The 24,057-nt window shown below is 37.7% G+C and overlaps 2 protein-coding genes across 2 annotated transcripts in view; one reads left to right on the top strand and one right to left on the bottom strand.

The window, feature by feature from the left end:
* Window positions 1-7,062: 7,062 nt before the first annotated feature.
* On the bottom strand, window positions 7,063-11,662 carry LOC139726028 (uncharacterized). The gene is made up of 6 exons (XM_071637110.1): window positions 11,521-11,662; window positions 10,831-10,997; window positions 10,092-10,166; window positions 9,208-9,433; window positions 8,121-8,311; window positions 7,063-7,173 (listed from the first exon to the last, which is right to left on the bottom strand). The coding sequence occupies exons 1-6, from the start codon at window positions 11,660-11,662 to the stop codon at window positions 7,063-7,065; spliced, it is 912 nt and encodes a 303-aa protein (XP_071493211.1).
* Window positions 11,663-14,129: 2,467 nt separating this feature from the next.
* LOC139726027 (uncharacterized) overlaps window positions 14,130-24,057 on the top strand; it is a 34,302-nt gene continuing 24,374 nt past the window's right edge. Inside the window, exons 1-9 of the mRNA XM_071637108.1 lie at window positions 14,130-14,259; window positions 15,113-15,215; window positions 15,943-16,006; window positions 16,354-16,464; window positions 17,229-17,345; window positions 20,095-20,235; window positions 20,686-20,895; window positions 21,596-21,685; window positions 22,728-22,854. Of these exons, the coding sequence (XP_071493209.1) occupies window positions 14,130-14,259; window positions 15,113-15,215; window positions 15,943-16,006; window positions 16,354-16,464; window positions 17,229-17,345; window positions 20,095-20,235; window positions 20,686-20,895; window positions 21,596-21,685; window positions 22,728-22,854 (1,093 nt within the window). The remainder of the gene's footprint in view (window positions 14,260-15,112; window positions 15,216-15,942; window positions 16,007-16,353; window positions 16,465-17,228; window positions 17,346-20,094; window positions 20,236-20,685; window positions 20,896-21,595; window positions 21,686-22,727; window positions 22,855-24,057) is intronic.

Here is a 24,057-nt window from a genome sequence, read left to right as displayed (position 1 = left end):
CAGTAACAAATAGTGGAAAACTTGTTTTCATCTTACATAACCAGCAAAACTGACTTTTGAAATGCTTGTGAATACAGCTTTGCCTATGACATCTGTGACTTGAAAAGACCATCAATGAAAAATGAAGAGAAATGTTGTAGTGTGCATGAAATGCAGGGTTGTGTTTTTCTATTTTTGCTGCAGAAATATATTTACAATCTGTATTCAGTATAGCTCAAGGTTTATCAGGAGTATAGAAAAAAAAAAGACTACTGGAATGCAAAGATGGATTGCTGTTGAACAATTCATTCTGGAATGAGTGTCATGCATGGGAATGGCATTGGATGTTTTCAGGTTTGTTGTAGGCTAAGACTGACAAGAAATGCATACAGGAAACAGAAATATGGCGATAGATGAGATATCAGATGCTTTTATAGGAAAAAGAGAGATATACAAAAGTTTTCTATTGCATTTTTACTGAAGTTTATATGAACTGAATGAAGATTGGAATTATAGTGAAATGGACCCATTTCAATCTGCAGAATTTCAAATAAGTCTAGTTTGCAAGAGAATCATTTATATTGTGATAATGAGGGAAAAACTTACATATGTAACAACAGTAATGCATTTTAGGAGACCAAAGTGATTTGCCATGTTGTTCATGGCACAGCCAGATAATCAGAGCATAACAATCACTAGCCTTGCTCCATGACTTTTCTATTTTTTTTTTTTATTTTTTATTTTTTGGTGTTGGTCATTGCACATTGTTTGATTTGCAGCCTCACATGGGATTCACATTTAGTGTGTTGGGAACCGAGGTTAACAGATAATAGTTTCGATCATGTGCCTTCCTTTGCCTCTTCTAATCTGAACTTTGATGCTATGATTACTTTTTTCAATGTTTAGAAGACAAACATATTTCAAATCTATCAGCTATTATTATATCTTTTATCAGCCTTTGTGTCTTCAAGAACTTCGCTTCAATATCATGTGTATTTGTGTATGCTTTGGTAGTGGTATGAAATCATAAATGATGTAAGATTTATGACTGCATTATACTTTTGTTTCAATCATTTGAAGACTGTATTCAGTAGAATTTTGTTGCTCTATGCCTTCCCTCTTCTCAAGATTTCTTAGCTCGTTTGATCGGAGAGTTTTGGATTGAAATGCACACCAGAAATCATTTTGTGACCAGGGTGAATAAAATGTGATTGCATTGAAAGCACCCATCTCTGTATCTTCTGTTTGAGTGTCACGTATAATTTCCGATAAAACAGACTCAACCTTTACAACATAGCCAAGGGTAAAACTTGTGTAGGAACATTCAGGAATGGGCTGTTTCTGTAATGAATGTATTACAACTCATGAATGTCTCTCTTCCTACTGCCTAGTAACGAAGCATTTCATTCACCTCTTCCCTCCACATTAGTTCTCTACTTATGATTTCACATAGTTGTTGCTAGCTAGGGCAAGCCTCTGACAAGCTTTCTGGCAACTTTGGTGAACAAAACATGCGTAGAACTTGAATTCAAATGCATGACAAGTACTGAATCGGTCTACACTATTCTAAGACGGTCCCGAGAGGGGTACATTGTATATCATAATGCCATCACAACATACATGTACAAAGTGTATCTGTTATGTCAGAGAGACATACAAGTACAACTTGTATATGTATGTTCATCTTCCAATCATTGATTAGCTGGACATGTCTTCAAATGTGATTTAATCACACATACATTAATTGTGTCTGTATATGTATGCCTGTGTATAAGTGAAGAGTTTGTTCGCAAAAAACCAATAAGTCCATATTTGTCAAATAGAGATATTTGCGATTAAAGGTCAAGAAAAATATAGAGAATAATAAGACATTTTTTGCTTCTTTTCACCGTAACTTCAAAAATGTACCTTTATACACGTATGTAGTGACCAATATATCATTTAAAAGGTATTATTTTGTACTTTATGACAGAGACCGTACTTCAAAATCTTCAAAAATGGACTTATCAGTTTTTGCGAACAAACTCTTCATGTGTTTGAGTGTGTATATATGTATGTAAGTACAATGTATGTATGTATGTATGTATGCATGTGTGGTATAAGTATGTGTATAACGTACATGTCTGGTTTTTGTTTGTTTGTTGTTTTTTTAATGAAAGTGTGGTTAGCAGAGATATACATACGTGTACTGGTATAAGTATCGGTCAGAGACAGGGGCACAGAGTTCGAACTGCTCTGAAAGTTCGCTTTAGATATTGCATATCAAATATTCACTAATGAAAATCTTCAAATAATTACATATTCTGATCAAATGTTGCTAGCTGCATTGGGATAAGTTGCCCAAGATGTAAATAAAGTATTAAAGGGATGCTACAGTTTCTGTACCATCCTTTTAATACGAGATACACTGTATACAATTTAATATGAGATGTGGCTTCAGGTTTCCAATGTTTTTTTTTGAAAATTATTTTTTTGAGATAATAAGAAACCTCTAATGAAATATGAATGAGCAAATAATTCTTTTTAAGAGGAATTAAAGTTTATTTGATGAAAATTGGTTTTGAAATGGCTGAGAAATTCAAAACAAAGTAATCCTAATAAGAGGTGGGACCCACCTTTTATTACGATTGCTTTGTTTTACTTCGTTTTTCAATATCTCAGCCATTTCAAACTCTATTTTCATCAAATCTCTGAATTCCATTTGAATTGTATGCTCTTTAACATTCCATAAAAAGGTTTCTAAGTACCTGGCAAAAAGTTAAAAGCTGAATCCTCATCTCAACCAACTCTATGAAAGTATGTTTACAGGGTATCTGGACTAAGTAAATAAAATTGCGGACAGGATGACCTTGTTTAGCGGGGTTTGACTATATTCAATGAAAAACAACCAAACTGTATGAGATAGTTTACACAAATATATTTTTTACTTCCCTTCAAAAAAAGAAATACAGAGGGAATGGTGCACAAGATTGTATTTACAAATATATACAGTCTGGTACATGTACATACACATCAACAGAGTTGAAATTTATCAAAAACCTTGCCAATTGCATTGATCACAAGTCATAAATATGTCAGCTATTGCAACAAAATTTTCTAACTTTTACATCATTTTTTACATTTCAGGTTTTGTATATTTAAAAGCTCTCACAAATTTAAATGTAATTGCTTTTGGGAATTCTGGATCAGTCAAAGGCTGGTCTAAATTTTCAAAGCTCAACAGTGAAAACTTGATTTATATCAAATAAAAATTAGCAAAGTTTATGAAATTGTGAAGTTATGCTTATGTCTGCAAAACACCTGGAGCCCGTTGCATAAAAGTTACAATTATGGTAACTTTGTCATCCAATGGTAACCACCATGGTAACAATGCTCAACAGCCAATCAAAATCAAGAATTCCATGGAAGTTACCATTGGATGGCAAAGTTACCATAATTGTAACTTTTATGCAACGGGCCCCTGATCTTTGATTTTAACATGCAAATGAGTGAGCTGATGATGTAATCACCTGTTAAGTTTCCATTTTGTTGTGTAAATAAAAAATGACACAAATTACATTTTTCTGCTATAAAAGGGTAAAACATGATGATATTCCTCGCTGAATAAGTCCAAAATAATGGATCAGTCAGATATATGATGATATAAGATTAGGGCATAATTTCATTTGGAAAAAAAAACCAAAAACAAACAAACAAACAAACAAACAAATAAGATTGTGTGTACAAACTAAATTACACTTGTAGTTGGTAAGCTTTGATGTAATAATGTTCACTCATTTGCATATTCATTTTACCTGTTCATGGCGCACTATTTCACAATATCAACTTCCTAAATTATTAAAAACACTTGATCAAATTTTACCCTTTTCAATCAGACTATTTAAATGGTCCACAATTCCCATAAATATTACCTTTGAGAATGAGTACAAATCAAGTAGCAGCCACACTCTCACACAAAGTTCACAGATAACTTTAAACCCTTCACACTGTGTACTTGTAGACACATGATTTCATCACAGCATTCCAGATGCTTCACACCAATTATGCTCTGTGCATTATGCTTCACTTCACACAATCAAAAACATCTCGATGACTATTCCTACAACATACTGTGAAATTCGAGGTCCTGGCGAGATCCCAATATGTTACTTTCCCAATTTTTAGATCAAAAGTAAATGCAATACAACATAATTTGACTGCTACAAATCCTTATCAGAACCATTTCCCCCTTTTTTTTCTATAGTTTTAACTAAGCCTCTTACAGTCAAAGGAGACGGGGGTGTTTCATAAAGCCGCTCGTAAAGTTACGAACAACTTACGAGCGACTGGTGATCAGTTCTTGTGCTGATTTATGGAAATTCTGATATGTACAATAGTGTATAGCACATCAGAACTGATTACCAGTCGCTCGTAAGCTGTTCGTAACTTTACGAACAGCTTTATGAAACAGGGCCCTTTCTCACGTTGTAAACCCTAATTCTTCATCCAACAACACACTGCTGCCTATGATGCAAATATTCACCACACAGAGCACATCAGTAATAATAATAATAATAATAGCTGGTTTTTATATAGCGCATTTCCAGAGACTCCAACCCAAAGCACCTTCTGATCTGGAGATTCTCCTGCCTGAAACCCCTAGCAAACGGGAGACGCCAAGTTGATGTGTGCGAAGCGCGAAGTTCCCAGGATTCTAGATGCTCTCTGGTGCTATCTAAGGCTTATTTTTTCAACATACAATAGCAATAACTAAGAAATCCTTTCCAACGGGAGACACAGAGCCAGGGCGGGAGAAATCAAATCTCAAGCGGGAGAACAGGAGATTTTGCAAAATTGGGTTTTCGGTGGGAGATCTCCCGTCAAAAACGGGAGAGTTGGAGTCTCTGCATTTCACACACTTCAGGGTTTCAATGCGCTTTACAGACTATTATTACCCCGGTCACTGGATACATTATTTCCAACCAGCACCAACAGTGCTCATTCTCCACTCCCTGGGGAGCATTCCAGCCAGTCCCAGCCATTTTACAGGCGCACACATGCTGATCAACCAACATAAGCTTTCTCATCCTACCGGGTACCCATTTATACTCCTGGGTGGAGAGCAGCAATGTGGATAAAGTGCCTTGCTGAAGGGCAAACGTGTCGGGCTTGGCATGGGCTCGAACCCACGAACCATACCACGCTCGTGTCGTTCACAGACGAGCGCTCTTATCCACTCAGCCACGACATCTCCACAGTACCTGAAATACCTGTTTTTCCTCCCTGAACAATCTATTCAAATTAAAGAGAAATCTACTTCCTTATGCTAGCTGTCAAACCTGGATCTATCAATGAGTTTTACAATTATTTGTTTTTGTTTTTTCTATGACAATTCCTTAGCTTGTAATTTTGGTTTAATCTATTTATTTTTGTATTTATTTTCAGTAAGACAGGAATGCACCTTGTCATGGGAAACCGAGGAGCGGAAAGTTACTCAGACAGCAAACTCATACTACTCCAGCAGTGACAGCTGTAAAGTAAACTGCAAACTTGACTTTCAAAGATGGCATCTGCTATGAGGAAAAACAGTTGTGAAAACTTGGATTACACAACCTCGGCAATCAAAATCATTGTTCGATGCCTATTTGGAAGAATCACTAAAGAAAAAAAAACCCAACAAATCATGATTATTACCTCCGCCAAGGGAGGAGGTTATGTTTTCGTTACCGTTGGTTTGTTGGTTTGTTGGTTTGTTCGTTTGTCTGTGTGCAAAATAACTCAAAAAGTAGTAAACAGATTGGGATGAACCTTGCAGGAAAGGTTGGGAATGACACAAGTAACAAACAATTAACTTTTGGTAGTGATCCAAGAATTTTTGGGGAATTTATGAAGGATTTTTGACATTTTGGCAGGTAGGGTCAATGAACTTGGGAGTTCAGGCTGGCGTATTTGAGGTTTGCATGCGCGCACTAAAGTGCGTGCTCTAGTTTCTGCTAGGGCGAGGCGCGCCGTGCAGCTGAGGGTTTATGACGTAACGATGGCTTCTACATTGGGAAATCGGGCGACTTTCAGCATACAATGCTATAAGTACGTGTGGGTGGAAATCACTGATTATCTCTATGGAAGAACAAGATCAATGGTGGAAATGAGCTGCATACCTGCATACTTGGCAGAGGTCTGCGCTCTCAGAGTGCTTTTCTAGTTTATCCTGTTTTTGTTTCTACAGGACATGGGATGGCAGGAAAGATGCAGGAGGGACCAGTGACATTACTGTAAAACGCTCTTTTTGTGGCATGAAATTTTCATGAATGGGGCCAACGACCTTCACGGCATCAAATTTCGCAAACTGCCTATAGCAGTCAATGCACATACATCTGCAGTGTAGACAAGAACTGTCGTGTGCATTCTAATTTTGTAAATCTTAGCTCTCGCAAAATTGGTGAAATTAAAATGCACGCAAACATTTCTGGATTTGTAGTAATCCATCTTTAAAACAGGCTGCTCTCGTTACAACAAACAAGGTTATAACATCATTTTTTAACAACGAAGCAACAATTCTGGTCCAAAAATTATCATCATTTAAGTCTATGGTACAAAATTCCCTAGGTTTTATTATAATTTTGATGTAACGACAGAAAATTGCTGGTTCCGAAGACATCTGTTATAATGGAAGATGCCTGTAGTTGCACGTTGCCACATTAAAGAGGACCTCACCCAAACACATATTCAACTTTGAACCATTAGGCAATTACTGTACGAGCTGAAATTTTCGAGGTGGTTTTATTTTCGTGAATTTCGCGAATCGCCTTTCAACTGTGAAAATAACAACACGCGAAAATAACAACGCACGAATAAGTAAGTGCAGTTAGACCCTCGCAATTGGAAATTAACAACAAGCCAAGATGTCCTCCAAGAAGCAATTCACGAAAATATCTGTACACGAAAATTTCAGCTCGTACAGTATCTGGTAAATCCGCAAGGTTCTGTCAGACCATGTCCACAGCATGAGGTCAGATTTGAAACACTGGAAGATGTTCTCCTTCAGACAAACAGCCTCTGATGTATTCACTGATCAGCATGTAGTCTCTGTTCAAGCCTGAATGGCTAGCTCCCTGGAGGCACCATATCACCAGGCTGCCACTTTGGGGTCAAGATGACATTATCATAGTCAAAGTCTGGGTCTATGCTGAATGGTTCTACATCTGTAGAAGATTCCTGGAAAAAAAAATAGAAGTAGAATGATGCAGTTTTATTAAATGACAGAAATTTATGATATTTCAGCAAGAGAATCAACTTTTGCATTTTACTTTACTTTTACAAATTTTCCATCACTTGGATAAAAATTATTATTTTGAGGCTGGAGTAACACATTCCATCAATGTGTCACTTCTGCACCGCTATAGGTCACAACACAGGGAATGGCTGTAACGGTGAGGTTGATAAACACAATACATTGAGGGGTTTCTGACAAGATTTACTGACAAGAGTTATGATTAGTGACAAAGGAAAAGAATGGACATTTATGCAAATGTTTGATGTAAAAGGGCATGCTACAGTCATATTATCATATTAACTATTTTCCTGCACACCCCCCCCCCCCCCCCCCATCCCCAGAGCAACAGACATTCTCCTTTTCAGCATATCGCACAATCGTGCAGACTGGGAATAACTCTTTGGAAGTGATACCACACCCGTGAGGTTTATCTCTCTTATCTTATCACTTAGGGTGGTCCACAACTTGAAATTTGAGCATGTTGCAAGCTCAAAATCTTAAAATATTGCAGAAATTGTATGCGCGCGTAGCCACATCATGAGCACACGGTACGCAATATTTTGCAGCTTATCTCTCTTTGTGCTGCTCAAATTCAATGTTCTGTCTCATATTTTGCACACAAATATCTCAGTACGGGGTAGTTGGATGCTTCTGATGTTTTGCACATGTTTTTCATATGTTTGAATACATTTTAGTTTAAGCTTGTGCAAATTCATGAAGATGTTGCACAGTATGTCGCTAGCTGTTAAGGATGTTGCCCAAGAATTTGAGCATGCTGCAGCGACATGTTGTGAGACCCTTCGTGGACCACCCTGATCACTATTGGTGATCTACTACAATGCATACAATATCATGTTAAACAACATATTCCTAATGAGTGAGCACTCACCATCTCCTGCATCTCTTCAGTTGCCATGGCAACCTCAACAGGCGATGGGATGCGGGTACAGTGGGGCAGCTGTGTGACATGCACACACTCCAGAGAGGGGCGAGGAGATGGAGATATTGCCTCTTCCTCATCAGCTTCTCCGGGGAACGGACCAACGAATTGCACGTCCTGTGATGCTGCCTCTACTGCATCTGAACAAAATGAAGCAAAGAAAATACAAAAACAAAACAAAACAAATGAGTACAAAAAGAAACCTTTTCAAATGTCTATGCTATGTGGATGAAGGACATAGGCATCTGAGGGTATGAGTACATTTTATGTAGCTGAAGGGTTGCTCTTTTATAATGGCATGTACTAAAATGGCAAAACTTGGCAAAAATTTTCACTTCAAGGATGAACTAGGATAGTCTATTTACTGCCATGCCATTAAAGTTTGTGTGTCCCTTTCGCAATGCTGCATATCCAACTCATTTCATAAACTGGTATATCATAGCAATAGGTAATTCAGACCTTTCCTCAGAATATCAAGACTGAAAACTTCTTCATGATGGAGGGAGAACAAATACTACTGGTTTCCGGTGAATTCATTGGACTCCCCCAGAATTCCAACCCGTAATTCTCAATATGAAAGGGGAGCATATTTTCAAGTGACATGGGGCAAGTTTATCATTTCTTTTTAAAAACTCTGAGGTGTATTACTGTAAGATATCAGACATAATATTGGAGGACAGCATTCTGTCACCATGCAATATTTTGTGATGTTTGAAAAAGCGATATACAGTGCACTTCCCTTAAACAGAGTTATAATGAAATTATGGTTACAACGAAATAGAAATCCAGGTTGCAAAATTGTCGGCTCTATGTTTTTGTTTTGTTTTTATTGTTTATTTGTTAGGTGATAACAAATTTTGATAAAACGAAAGAAAACTGCCGGTCCGGAGGACTTCGTTCTAATGGGAGTCCACTGTATAAGATTTCATACATGATGCTGGGGGACATTATTCTTCTGTCATGTAAGATTCTCTAATGGGTGCAAAAGTGATAGGCGACCTTAGTATTTTCAAATCACTTTGAGATTCTCTCATACCTTCTTCCACCTCACCCATCTCTGTGGGTTCTGATATCTTTTCTACCATCTCTGGGGTGACAGTGACCGGTGTGTGAGATTTCGCTGCTCCTCCCTCTGTGTTTGGCTCACTGTCAAATGATGCCACATAATTGCTGCTGGAGTCATCAAAATTCAACTCTTCCTCGGCGTCGTCACTCAGGAACTCACTCTCATCATCAGGCTCATCTTCAAGATAATTATCAACCTGGACAATAAATCAAAACAACGGATTCAAAACTAACTTCAATACAAACAGTAATCCAAACTGGGCCAATGTATTTCCAAATGAAGTCATCAAAACACATGCATCCGTTTCTTTGGCAAACTATTTGGTTGATTCAGTGAAACCTTGTCAAATCGAGGTCAGATGTAGGGAGACAGGCCTACCTGACATTCATTGTCATGAGGTAATTTTTCCAGGTCCCATTCATTTCATATCCATTCATTTTTATCTCTGATATACCAAGAAACCATATCTAATGAGGAAATTTCAGTGGTGACAAGCAGTGCATTAAGTGTGGTTCCCCAAAACTACAAACACTGATTTGGATTACAAGGATTGAACAATCACATGCCAGGACCCTTCTTCACAGAAGCCAATAGTTTATTTTCTTAACCACTATAAATCATTGTATCCTTGTTTGATGTTTACATTGCCTATATTTCTCTCAGCTCCTATCAAAATGCCCATTGAGTCTTTGTTGATTTATTGTGATGATGGGATCAATCACTTTTTATTTTTGTAGTCACAATTAAAAACCAAATATCAAAATAACCGATTTATGCACAGCAGCAGCACCACAATACAGGCCTACACTACTCATAATGACAAACTTCATTATAGTTCTCTTAATAATTTGTACCTGTACAAACTTTTTTGTCCTTCCTGATGAAATCACATCACCTTTTCTGTCCATTTTGATATCCTGATCAAGTTCCTTGCAAACAAAATAAGAAAAGAAATCAATGATAAAAAATACATAAGTACTACCATCAAGTTTAAAAGAAGAAAATATGTTTGCAGCTCTTAATAACGAAACAAGAATGACTTTCGTTTGAGGTGTATCCCAACACATGAATAGATTGCAGCAATGTTGGCATAAGATGAATTTCAAATACCGGTACACATAAATGAAATGTGTAATATTCGTATGAAGATTGTAAAAAAATAATCTTCTGAAATGATGGAAAATTACACATTTACTACATATTTGGGTGTGGGGGAAGAGTCGTGCTATAAACAAGTAGGACATTTATAGGTAAAAATTATCATTGCCATCTTTTCAAATGATGGAGACATTTTCTCTCTCTTTTTGGAATACATTCATCTTGTCTACAGTAAAACAAGCATAATCAATTGCATTCTTTGTCACCAATTAAGGCTGATGTGATTTTTTCCCTCCTTTCTCTGCTCTGGAATCACAAGCAAGATTACAACTACAGCTGTAATTTAGTAGTTACAAAGATATGGTGACTTTGATATTGCAACATCTCTTCTGATGTATAAACATAACTGGGGGTAAAAAACATTTGTCATGACACTACCAATGGTACATCATCTGAAGCAGAATCATCTTGAGTAGCAATTGAAGTAGGACCAACCTCAACTTCTAGTTCATCCTCCTGGTTCTTGTTACCATGGAGATTAGCAGCATCAGAGATATCATGTGTGTTGCTAGGCTGTGTTCCAGACCCAGTTGACAGCTCCAGTTGTGCTGCCTGGCTGGATGAAGAGGCTTGTCTTCTCGAAGCAAACTCGTTCACATCATCTGAAAATACAACATTTATGAGAAACTCTTTGTCAATCTACAAATGGTATTAAGGTATTCAAAAGGTAAATGTTTCTTCTCTTTCTGAGAATTTCTTCCAAAGAAATAATGCACCTAAAAGATGAATAAAGGCATTACGATGATACAAATTTAGGATTAAGAGTTGAATTATGATTCACTCGAAATTAAATATTGCTCTGTCTAATCAACTAGAAGAGCAATTATCCAAAAAAAAAAGAGAAAAATATTGTAGTGAAGCTCCTGCCAAAAGCAGACAAATAATGAGATGATAGTGAACATCAATTTTCTTTTTTATGTTTTATTAGAATGAGCTCATACAGAATCACAATATTTACAAATGATTTGTTTGATTAAAAAGCATCAATTTTTATTTCACAGCACCAAACAATAACAAAAGAAAACAAAAACATTACATTTCTTGAAAAAATGTCCCCTCTCTTGCAATTGCTTGGATGTCTAGTTCAAAAAAAGCATTGTTAGAGGGAAGAGTCATTTATCTCACCTGGACTCAGGACCAAGAAAGACTCCATGAACTCATCATAGGACTGGATTCTGTTCGCTAGGACTGCTTCGATGGCGGACTGGACATGTTCTTCTGAGAGACGGTTTGTATGGTTGTCCCTCTGTTGTTGCATGTTGTCCATCCTGCTGCAATAACATCACTGTGTCACGTACAACATTCACAAAGCTGCAATCAAGAAGAAACAACAGTCAAACAGTGACATTTCAAAAGCTATGAAAATAACCTTTTTTTTTCCTCCTGACAGCTGGACAATAAGAACAGCTGCTTTCATTTCATACTAAATCTACTATTTTTTAAATATTTTTTACATTAAATCAATTTCCATGCAACAGTGCAATATTCTGTTTAATGTTCATTGGTAGACCATTTCTCTTTAATTTATGCTTGCCTTGGCCAGAGACACAAGCCATGCAAACTTATTCACCTGTATTCAACTGCATCTTTGTTGGCATTGTCAGGCTCTGGAAAGATAATGGTTAAATTAATGCCCTCCCCTTTTCAGTTAATTTCCACTCTACAGACTATACATACCAATGGTATGTCACACTTTATAAAGTTGAATGTCTTTGACTTCTTTTGCAGTGTACGATACTGACTGAAAGATCGGTCTGTATCTGGTCGTCGGGGATATGTTCCGCGGAGACTGCGTCTGGCTTCACAGATCCCTAGCTGTCTCCAGAGGAGAGCGATAACAAAAAATAAAAAATAAAAGATTCCTCCAGACAGACGGATCATTCCGTTTATGGTATGTACGATACTGACTAGATTCTACTGCCATGTCATTCAAAATCTGATGTAACCATGGTAACATAGACTCTAGCATCTCTACACTAGCACTAGCTCCAACTTTATACTTCTATTTAGATTCTGTCTACTGGTAGTAGATACTTCCAATGGCATTGCATTGCTGACTTTGGTGGCAATGCCGAGTGCAGGGCTGCCAACACTGGAAACTAGTTGAGAGTGAGACTCCCATAGGCCACTGCTATAATTTAGGAGTCAAAATGAGCGAGATCAGTAGAAATGCATGCAAATGAAATAAAGTTTTAGAGTGAGAAAGGACCAAAATGAGTGAGTCTCACGCTCAATGCGTGAGAGTTGGCAGCCCTGCGAGCGCGAGTGAGTTTGTATTCTAACAGTTAAGTCTAAATGAGTGAAATTATTTTTTCCTGAAAACACATGTGTAATGCATTTAATGATATTGAATTTTCTTTTACTCTGCTGAATGATGAATCATTTTGTGCATGTGCGGTCCTGTCCAGCTGGCCCATCCATGCCGACCATGGCCATACTAAAAGGGGAGTTGGACAGTCAAGATCATGAGATTAGGAAGAAGAAGATCTTCCACCGAGCCCAGAACTAGTGAAGAGATAAGGTGTTCTACAAGTAACAGTCAGTGTTGATTCTCACGTGTGAAGCTTGAATAAATTTATTTGAAGTTGACAATGCGAGATGCATCGCTCTTAGTTACCATAAAAAAAATAATAAATGTGTAAAAAAATAAGCTAACACTCTCTAGGGCTCTAGACCGTTAACGTTAGACCTCTAGTAACTAAGCTAACGGTTACTCTTACTTAGTCTTGGTACCACCAAGAAGAGTAAGACTACTGTACCTGCAGCTCTATGACTAACGTTAGGCCTCTGACCTCACCAGCCAAGGTAACCTCAAGGCACTGCAACCAGTACAATTTACTGAAAAGGTTATTGGGTTGATTGGATGATGGGGTCGCCGATCGATGCGGTGGCAGCCAGGGTAGCGACCGGTACGGTACAACGGGCGGCGCGGGCGCGGCGGCGAAGCCCGATCAGCCAAGGCCTTCTCCGTGTGTATCCTGCCGTACTCTTGTGTGGAGCCTGAACGTTCGTCTAGTCTCCTGCCTGCAGTATTTCTGTCTTGTTCAAATACTTTTTAAATATATGAATTTTTAGAGTTTATTGTTAAATTGATATGCATTAAGTAGACAGTTAAATATTATAAATATCTAAAAATATTTTTTAATTGAGAAAAAATGTATAAAAATGGAAATATATATGAAAATTTATAATTAAAAATGACTTTGATCGACAGTAATATGCAATGCGCATGCCCAGTTCAATTTGTTGCTATTTTCCATGACACCCGAAGACGCTCTTGCTGCTCCGCATAGGATTAGGATAGGACAGGATCCGCATAGGCATACCACTGTACTGAACTATGCACCTTTCCCTGCACTGGTTACGTCCCTGTACATAATGTACCGAGAGCTGAGCGCCGGTGTTATTACGTTTAGGCAGCCTATACGTTTATGCAGAAAGCTAGTGATCCGAAACAGTCTCACATACGAAAAGACTCCAGGAACGGTTAAACACTGTTTTAGTCGAACATGTCCATTTACTGTAGATGCACCTCTCTCATAGCAATGCTTTTGCAACAGCGGATTTGTGATCATTCTCCCTAAATTGTCAGGGGAAGGATATGTTTTTAGAGTCTATTCGCACGCAGTGATTCTAACTCTTGTACCCTTGGCCTGACGTTTGCCCAGGCCAGCAGGAGCGGGCGGACGGTCAAGCTTGTCTTCGTATGAAGGACGTGACAACGTAATTTCATCATGTCTCTTCGAACGCGAATGAATGGCTTTACGGGTTGGACGAATCTTCGTCTCAACAAATACGACATGCTTCTCAATAATGTGCTCATGGATTTGCTACAGGGAACCAATCTGAAAATGCTGTTACAAAGTAAGATTTTGTGTTTTATTTTGATGATGATTCGTGCAAGTCTTTGTCAAATGTGTTGTCTGTTGACTAAACACTGTGTTTGATGTGTGGCAGCGCGCGCCAATGCAGTGTTGAGTGATTGTTGACGGGTCTTTGTGAAGTAGATTATTAGCTACCAAGGAGCTAAAAACTCTTTTGCATTGTTTAGCGTGAATACTACTTAAATCTGTTCACCATAGAAAGCCCTGCCTGCCGATTGTAATCTCAACCTTATCAAGGTCTAACACTTCAAAGAAGTGATAACTTGGTCTTGGAATATTGATTTATTATTGTCTATCGAATTTGTCAAATAATAACCCGTATTTATTTGTTGTTGAATGTAGCCAGTGTACAACTTGTAGTTCATATCTGAGGCTCAAAAGTCAAGTGGACACAGGCAAAAGTAAAAACAAAAAGCTCTTTCTCTTTTTATGTGATCTAGAAGTAGAACTAGGTCTAGTCTAGAGGTAGAAGATCTGTTCCATTTTAAAAGACAATAGAACTCTAAATAAAAATGACCTCAAAACCATATATATTGTAGCACAGAATTTGCATTGTGGCTCCAGGTATAGGTAAATTTAGATGAAAATCTCAGTCTCAATATTGTGATGCTATAAACACTTTGCAAAGTGGTAGTAAAACTACCGGTAAGTATAAAGTGAGAAGCAAATATTTAGTCATAATTATAGTAATAATAATAACAGTCACATGCATTTTAATTTTGCAAATTTTTGCACTCGCGAAAGTCGTGAAATTAAAATGCACACGAATATTCCTCATTGTACAGTAATCATTATATCATTTTCACTGTTCCTCTTCATTTGACTGCATTCAGGTATGACTGGAATTGACAACAAAAAGCTGCAGAGTTTTGATGGACTGACCCAGCAGCAGAAGGCCACCAGACTTGAATGGATCGTCAAGGAACTGAAGGAAAAGTATGGACTATAGAGCATGCAGTCATCTTCTTCTTAGTTTGGAACTGCTAATTTAAAAAAAAAATCTTTAAAATGTTGGATATGCAGCATGTGACAAAGACTGGTGTTTCTTGTTTTGAGAAGGAACTCGGGTAATGAAATCATGACAAAAACAACTCAAAACTGTGTATCTGTAGCCAGATTCACATTTGCAGGCAGATGACTTCCAAATACATATTGTAATTAGTTTGCCAGAAGAATTTGTTCTCTATACACCATAGATGATTTTATTTTGATATCAAGCTTTAAGTTTAAGTGAATGAATCAACATAACAAACTTTTGACTGAAAGATCGGTCTGTATCTTCTCGTCGTGGATATGTTCAGCGGAGACTGCATCTGTCTTCAAGGAATGTCTACGGAGGAGAGCTGATAAAGTCAAAAAACATAAAAGACTCCTCCAGACAGACTAATTTTTCTGTCTAAATTTTGATATAAGCACATTATGGAGAATAGTCTTCTCTGATGTATATTAGGAAACACCACTGACACAGCACACTTGTATATGAATCGTTATCACTCCCTGCTTGTGTATTCTTATCTCTGTTTGCGGACTGATTTCTTACCAAGAGGTATCTTTACCTTCAGCTGGCCAGATGCAGAATTTCTTTATTGAGTGAGCAGGTGAATATTTTAGTAATAACCAGTCCGCCAAATACTTAATTATTCTATTTTGATTTCATTTACAGTGAAGTGATACCTGGGGATATATTTGTTGACTTCCGGCTGTTTGCAATGCGCCACGCTGATCATGTGAGTATCACTGTGTAATATGCATGGTCAAGGGAGAATAGTTTTCTGGTCTCTTCAAGCTTTTTTTTCCCCCTTTTTTTATTTATCTCAAGTTGTTTTCCTTCTTTCTGCTGCTGTCATTATGTATTTCATATTTTTGAATCAAGTATCCTCTATCATGCTATTTGCACTTTACTTTGTAGTTTATCCAAAGACGTACTAGGCTTTGTACCTCCTTAATAGTTCTTCCCAGTTTAACTTCTGGGGTAGCAAGAGATACTACCTCATATTCCTATCTTAGTAAAAACTTAGTTTATAAAGTAAACCTTTGTGTGTTTTTTTTTTAATTGTCTCCTTTGTATTTCTAGGTGTTTGATTTGCTGTGGAGGTTAGTCAGCCATGATATCTGGTTCACTTGGGACAGACTGGAGTACCTCACACACAGTGATGATAAGATCCTATGTGAAGTGCCCTTTGAGGTGAGTTTTGCTGTACCAAACTGAGTCTTAGAATTCCTCACTCTTCAAATATCTGATGTCAGATAGCCCTCTTGCCGATTGTTAGAGATAAGCTGATAGCAGTCAAGTAAAACACTCCAATTATATCACATCATATTGACCTGGAGTATGATGACCTCCCTTTTCAGTCTTATGCTCAGCTCTGTGGTAAGTTCAAACTTTGGTATTCTAATAATGTAAACTGAATATTGTGTCTGTGGAAGTCTGCCCCTGTTTTCACCAAAGAGTCTTGTGTAAAGATTGATAAAACACTTCACAGTGAGGTAATTTCATCCACTATCAGTGATGGCCCTCATTACATTCCCTTACCATCTGCATATCAATTGTGTAGAATTGTAAAGTGAAGCCAAAGAAAAGCTTTTATGCTTGCAAAATCTTTTCAGACACCAAATGATTTTCCTAGTTAAAACATATCCTTGACAAGATAGCCATGAATGCAAGTTGTGCTGCAGCAAGAAATTTGTCCTTCTTTGAGCATTCATCACTCTAGGCACTTGATCACACTGTACAGGACAAGTAAAATCTCTATGTTCATTAAGAATTTTCTACTGTGGAATAGTTTTAACCAGTTTAGTTAAGGCAAGATGAAGTTTGCATGAATGTTGATATATATCATTTCAAGTTTATATCGACCATTGGAAGTCTTCATACAGTCATGTACCTGTACGCTCTTGGTGAATTTGTTAGGGTTTGAACTCTTTGTATCCTATATATCTGTTGTGTAGTGGACTCCAAAGCCGCCTCCTGAGAAGAAGAAAAAGAAGAAGGTGAAATACAACAAATCTCTACTCTCTGGTTTTGGAGGAGGATCCTTGATTGCTGAAGCTATCCCATCAAGCCCGGTAAGTCAGCCAACAATTCTTTGCTGTTCTGCTTTTTGCTTAGTTTTTTTGATGTGTGACACTACCATAACCCAGTTGCAAACAGCCTTCCAAAATAATCTGCTGATTTTTGCATGGCTTTGTGCATCATCAGTGTACTCAGACAGCACATACAATGTATTCTACTCTGATAAGAAGTAATACCATATTTTTGTGCTAGATGCATATATAGATGAGCTTAAAGCTTAAAAAAAAAAAGAGATACCAGGTAATACCAAAGAGGAAATAACAAAGTAGAGTTTGTTATTTGTAAATGCCTGGATTCAAAGGAAACAAAATGTTTTTTTTTTTTCTTTTTGTGCAGAGATCTTTGAATGCCTTTGAAAAAATATCATTCTTTGGGTTAGTGAACATTGCTTCATGCAGCATTTCTCATCATTTGTATAGACTATTATTAATTAGAGCTGAAGTTTTGAATTCGATAACCTCATAAACCCACACCTGATCCCATCAAATTTTACCAGCATGTTAATCAAACCACGTACATCCTGGCATGAATAGAAATTTCTTACCAGTAGTTACATTGTATTCAGCTCAAATTTTTCACTTGCATATCACATGCAGCAGCTTCCATATCTTATTTCTGCTAAGAAGAAGAAAGTTGTACATGCCTTGAGTCTTGCACCTTGATTATTGCACTTTTTAATCTGAAGTGATGTTCCCTGTGTTCCTAGTTTATGTACTGTGTGCTTCTTTCGTAAAGAAATGATCAAACATTTACATTTTAAGTGTATATGCAGTTTTAAGAAATTTTGATTTATACCATAAAATGTGTTTTTTTCAGCTTGCACTTTGCTTGACTTGCTGTGTTGTGAATGACATGTTGTACCATCAGCCATTCAGAAGCTCCAGAGATCAGTGTGAAAAAAAAACCCAACTTGTCCCTCGAAGAACAGGCTCCTAAAATGAGTAAAATATGAGATAAACATCTATCAAAAAAGATTTTACAATATTTAACCTATCATTGAGGACTTGAAAGGTTTGATTCTAAAGTTTTGTGTGACAAAGAGCCCACTTAATAACAAGGAGCAACTCTGTGTAGAGAGTTATAATCAAGAGATGAACAATTTTGATTTTTTTTTTCTTTTTCTTTCTACAATGTAGAGGGCACGCATGATGTCATGAGCCTTGGATTATATTTTGTCCATCTGCTTCCCTATCACAATCTGCTTGAGCACATCATGTATTTTCTAGCTGCCACAATGATGCATGGAAATATTTCTGAAGTGTTTAATGCACATAGAAATGTGATTCCTTGTAAAATCATGCTGTTTGATGGACTGAAATTCATCAAATGCTATTGCATTGTAGCCGCGTAGAGTATGATACATGTATGATATTCACACCTACTAATTTTGCTTCTTGTTTTTAGCAGACAAACATCACATAGCTTGAAATGCACATTTGCCTTTTTTGTCATTGTTGAGCATAAGTCTGTGTGTCACGCTTGCTGTTATGTTTGTCTTACACCACACTCACCCACCACTACGAGCAGGAACCAATCCCAGAGTCCCCTGAATTTGATTTGACCTCTAACCTTGACCCCATGTCCCCCGTCACCCCTTCATCTTCCACCCGTCTGGCGTCTTTCTCCGCCAGCTCACGCAGCGAGTTGCAGGCAAGTTGTTTCAGGTGTGATGCAGTAACGTTCAGTGTACAGGGCATGTCCATACTCTTTTTTTTCTCTTCTTTTTTTTTTTGCAAACGCTGAACATGTTATTTGCTACCTGTGTAGTGTTTAAAGCAATGCATGTGTAGTAATCTGCATAGTGTTACAACTGTAATTCACTATAATGTAGCCCTGCATTACAAATGCTGTCACTATATAAGTTACCTATATTGTAAATGCAGTATAAGCTACTCATGAAAAATCAAATATGTGCTTGATGTTTTGATAAAGTTACATCATAAATTGATGGCCGCAAAAACTGTTTTTAGTCCAATAAAACATGTAACTATACAATGAATATCATGGACTAAGTTATTTAAGTATTATTTTATCACATAGCCATACAGAACTCTGCTAGAAAGTACAGAACTTTGTTCTGTATAACAAAGCAAAAAGTGAGATGATGAATATGCAAAGAAAGTTTATTTAAACTGTAGTGTTGTGGGCCATCTAAATCTGTGTCATTTTAGTGATTTGTTAATCTTTATCTTCAGACATAAATGCTAAACTTCGTGTTAGCCACATGACAGAATTGCAAAATGCAGGTTTTTTCTTGATTTGTCCTTATTTGTTTGATTTTGAAGTGAAACCAATTTGATTTGAGATGTTTTGTGATGTGTGCACCAATTATTTCATTGTGTGTGATATTTATGTTCTTCATTTTTTACTTACAATCCCTACTTGTAGCTGTGGATTGATAGTTAGACAAATCTTGACTACAACTGTACAAGAGTGTAGTACACTTCTATTTTCTCTGTAGGCATATGATGTATTTTGATATCTTACTGATCACAGATCTTGTCTTCTTTATTGGTTTGTATTTCAAAGTCAGGAATATATTTTGAATTATATAATAAATATGATAAAATAATATATATAGATAATAATATATATGAATAAATATATGTTGTTGTATATATTTTTCCCTGTATATGATGTTTGTTGCATTATTTCAGGAATCCATATTTCCGCTTGATAACTAACACAGACTTGTCTCCTGATTGAAATCATTCACATCACTTTGACCTTACCCTCTTCCAGGAATCAGAAAGCCCCGAGCCACCGGAGCCTAAGCACATCCGTTACCCAGGCGAAGACTTCTGCAAGAAGTTCAAGAAGAAACCTCACCACCGGCCACGCCCTGAAGACTGCATCCTGGAAATGGTTTCAGTCATGCTGAATGTGAGTCCCTCCCCTTTTCTCAAACCTACATATGCATGCCAAACTTTGGTTTAACCAACAGAGGTTCTTTAATGCATCTTTTTACGATATGAAGAAAGTTGATTGTGTGCCGCCATAGTCTTGTAAATGTTAATCATGGTCTTGAAATAATGAGAAATTTTGTATCCCCCCCCCAAAAAAAAAAACAAACAAACAAAAACAAAAACAAAAACAAAAAACCAGAAACATTTTTTCTTTTGTGGGGGAGGGTTTCAAATTGCTATTCTGTACAATTGCTTGCATTTCATACTTTTTTTTGTGCTCCTTTTCCCTTTCCCTTTTGTCTTTTTTCTTCCTTCTTTGTTTTCCTCTTTTTTCCACAATCTCTTTTTAATTTGCTGCTCCTCCTTTCTTTCTCTTCCTCTCTATCCATCTTTTTAATGTTCTGTTTCCTCTTCTCCTCTTCCTCAGAGCACCAGAGAAGGTCAAAAGCTGAATGTGGAGGTACTGGATGACCTGGTAGACTCCAGGGTGCTCTGTGAGCTGGTCAACGCTTTCTGTCCCGGGACCTTCACCACCGAAGTCCTCCTCAATGACCGCTGGACCACCAACCTTGCCCTCAAGACTTTTGAGAAGATGATCCGCCTGGGCACCCCAGTCGATTCCTCAGACCTACTTGAGGTGAGCGATGAAAAGTCCTCCTAAATTCAGGGGATAATTTTGTAACTCAGATTTGATTAGGAATTTCAGCTGATGAACAACATTTTATATGATATCCTGTACACTTATATGGAAGAAAACTGTAACACAACAGATAGTTTGTGTAGCTGTGGTGTAGAAATGCATAGGAAATTGGAATGCGATGCCAGAAAAATTATTCCCTCTGAATGATTATGATGAAGAGATGAGGTATCAGATAAATAATGACCTCTCATGGGTGATCACCTAAAGATGTAGTAATGTGTACAATCCATGTTTCTCCTTGGCAGTCGTTTTTTCCTTCAGGACAATTTAAACTTACATCATTCTCTATGTAGTGCTATCATTCAGACTTTTGCTTTATTTACCTTCCTAAGCCATCACGAGATAAATTTTTGATTAAACTTTAAAGCAAATGTCAATTTATTCATCATTACATGTATGTCCATTTGCTCATCTTTCCATCTGGTTGTCCATTGGTACAAGATCATAATAAAAAGTGTCATAGACTGTGCTATACATTGTCACTGGTAAAAGATTGTTAAGCTTTTAATAGATTAAATAGAGAAGAAAATGGTTACTAGAGTTACGGACGACAGATAATGGCATACTTCTATCCTTTGTCATGAATACTGATGTATATTATATATCGTCTTCTCTTTCATTTTATTGTTCACTCTAGGCTGACCCTGAGTCTGTGTGCTGTGCAATGTGTGTGTATTTTATGTGTGGCTTCAAACTCCGCCAGGCAAAAGGTGTCCTAAATAGGCTGGTGAGTCCAGATAAATCAATTCCTTCTTTTTCCTGCTATGTCTTTATGTCACTGAAAGTCTGAATTACAATGACTGGAATGTGAACCAATAGACTCCTAGATATTCTAGAGTGTAGTCACCAGAAATCATGACATCACAAAACTCTCACTAGGTGAATATACAGCAAGTAACTCTATCCAACCCTTTGATACATGATTGCTACAACCCCAAATGATGCCTGTTTGAAATGAATTGCAGCACATTGAAGGCTTTGTATGCTTGTAGGGTCATGACAAGTAGACAATGAAATGATGAAAATCATTCCATTGAAGAGTCAATCTCCAAAATAGTTAGTATAGCTTAGCTTGTTCATATATCATTTTCCAGTCTCGTGTGTGTACACAGTACAATGCATTTTGCTGCATGTTTTATAACATCATACTACTTTGCCATTTTATAAGCAATATCCACCTACCATGTACATTTACTACTTATACTTGTCTGTGTCTGCAGATTTCATATGACACATTTATTAATGTAGTCCATGATGCAGATCTGCCATCTTGATCTAACATGGCTTCTTGCATGTGTTATGACAGATTTATTACTTTTATAATTGGTATATGATTCACCAGGGTACTGTCGTAACCCAGGGTACGGTGTTATGTAGCGCCATCTCATGTCCATTATCATACAGTTGTACAATGTTGTTATGGCGGCTATTTTCTCATCATCAGCGCCGACATAAATCAGCGTGGCGATAACAATCGCAATGCCGATTTTCTTTCCATGTCAACTTTTAAACAGCGAAGAATACAATAGAGCATGTGAATGAGAAAAAAAGTAATTATCTGCGTCCATTAATTTGTGCATAGTAATACCAAGAATTATCTTTACACATTTTGGGTAACCCAGGGTACAGGGCTAGAAAATAATAATTAATTCAACTAAATGGCAAATTTTCATTTGGTACCCCAAGGTACCAAATATTGCATCATATCACAGCTCTGAACTCACAAAGTCTATCTCTCCCACTGTGTTCTCTCCCCTTGGGGTTTGTAGAAAGAGCTGGAGCATTTATTACGGGCTGCATCACATGACCTGGACCAGCTGCCAGAGATCTTAGAGGACGTGGAGCTGATCAAGAGACGGAAAGAGCTGAGAGAGACTGTGGAGGAGTGTACCCAAGGTGATTTCTCATTCTATGAGCTCTCTCTCCTCTACCCATTTTCACATCATTTCATAGTTCAATCTGTACAATGTATTTTAGAGTTTTTGTGCTAAGGCACTCACCATCTTCACACTTTCATCTGGGGGACATTTTACGAAGGGTTTGATCAGATATTATATATATATTTTTAGCTCACCTTAGCCGAAGGCTCAAGTGAGCTATTGCGATCGCTCTTCGTCCGGCGTCGGTCGTGCGTCGTGCGTAAACTTTTTACATTTTCATCTTCTTCTTGAGAACCCCTTGACCTATTTTCACCAAACTTGGCAGGTAGTATCCCTAGGGGGATAGGATCTCAATTTTTATTTTCAAGTGAGCACCATACCCCACCTTGGGAGCCCCCAGAGGGGCCCAACCCCCCCCCCCCCCAAATTAAGGAATCTTAAGAAATCTTCTTCTCTAGAACCAGAAGTGATAGAGCTAAGTTAATACTGTAACTATGAATTAGTGCATTGATGACTGTAGTTTCAAGTTTGTTCATGGCGGAATCAGGGGTGCCCCCCTTTGGACCCAGGGGAGGGGGTGGTGAGGGGTCCTAATGAGGCCCAAATTGTACATTTTCATCTTTTTCTTGAAAATGCCATGATGAATTTTCACCAAACTTGGCAGGTATCATCCCTAGGGGATAGAATCTCATTCCCATCAAATGGGCACCATGCTGCACCTGGGGGCCCCAGGGGCCTAAATTGGGCCCAAAATTGTGAATTTTCATCTTTTCCTTGAGAACCCCATGATGAATTTTCACCAAACTTGGCAGGTAGCATCCCTTGGGGGATAGAATCTCAATTCCATCAAATGGGCACTCCCCCCCCCCCTCCCCACCCCCTTGGGACCCAAGACCCAAGGATGTGGGGTGGGTTGGGTCCAAATGGTGATATACATCTGTAAATTGTACATGCTCATAATCATTGGAAACCCCTTGATGAATATCCACCAAACTTGACCTCATACACTGTAGCTACCCCCCACCACAAGTTTCCAATGTTCTCAGGTAAGAGTCTGCAAGAGTGCATGGAAGGTGAACTTGCGTTACTCAGGTGAGCGCGAGACCCCCGGGTCTCTTTTTGTTTTTTCCGACAAATTTGCTCTCAGCCAATCAGATGCAAGGATTTCAGTAGCTTTTCACAGTTTGTCAGAAAACATATCTGACAAAACACTTCTTAA

This window comes from Diadema antillarum, unplaced genomic scaffold (genome assembly GCF_040938485.1).
Source record: "Diadema antillarum isolate AM-2024a unplaced genomic scaffold, OU_Dant_1.0 seq00000076_RagTag, whole genome shotgun sequence".
In the NCBI taxonomy this organism is placed as follows: Eukaryota; Metazoa; Echinodermata; class Echinoidea; order Diadematoida; family Diadematidae; genus Diadema; species Diadema antillarum.
Note: the sequence above shows the minus strand (reverse complement) of the source record. Positions and strands in the feature narration are given on the sequence as shown.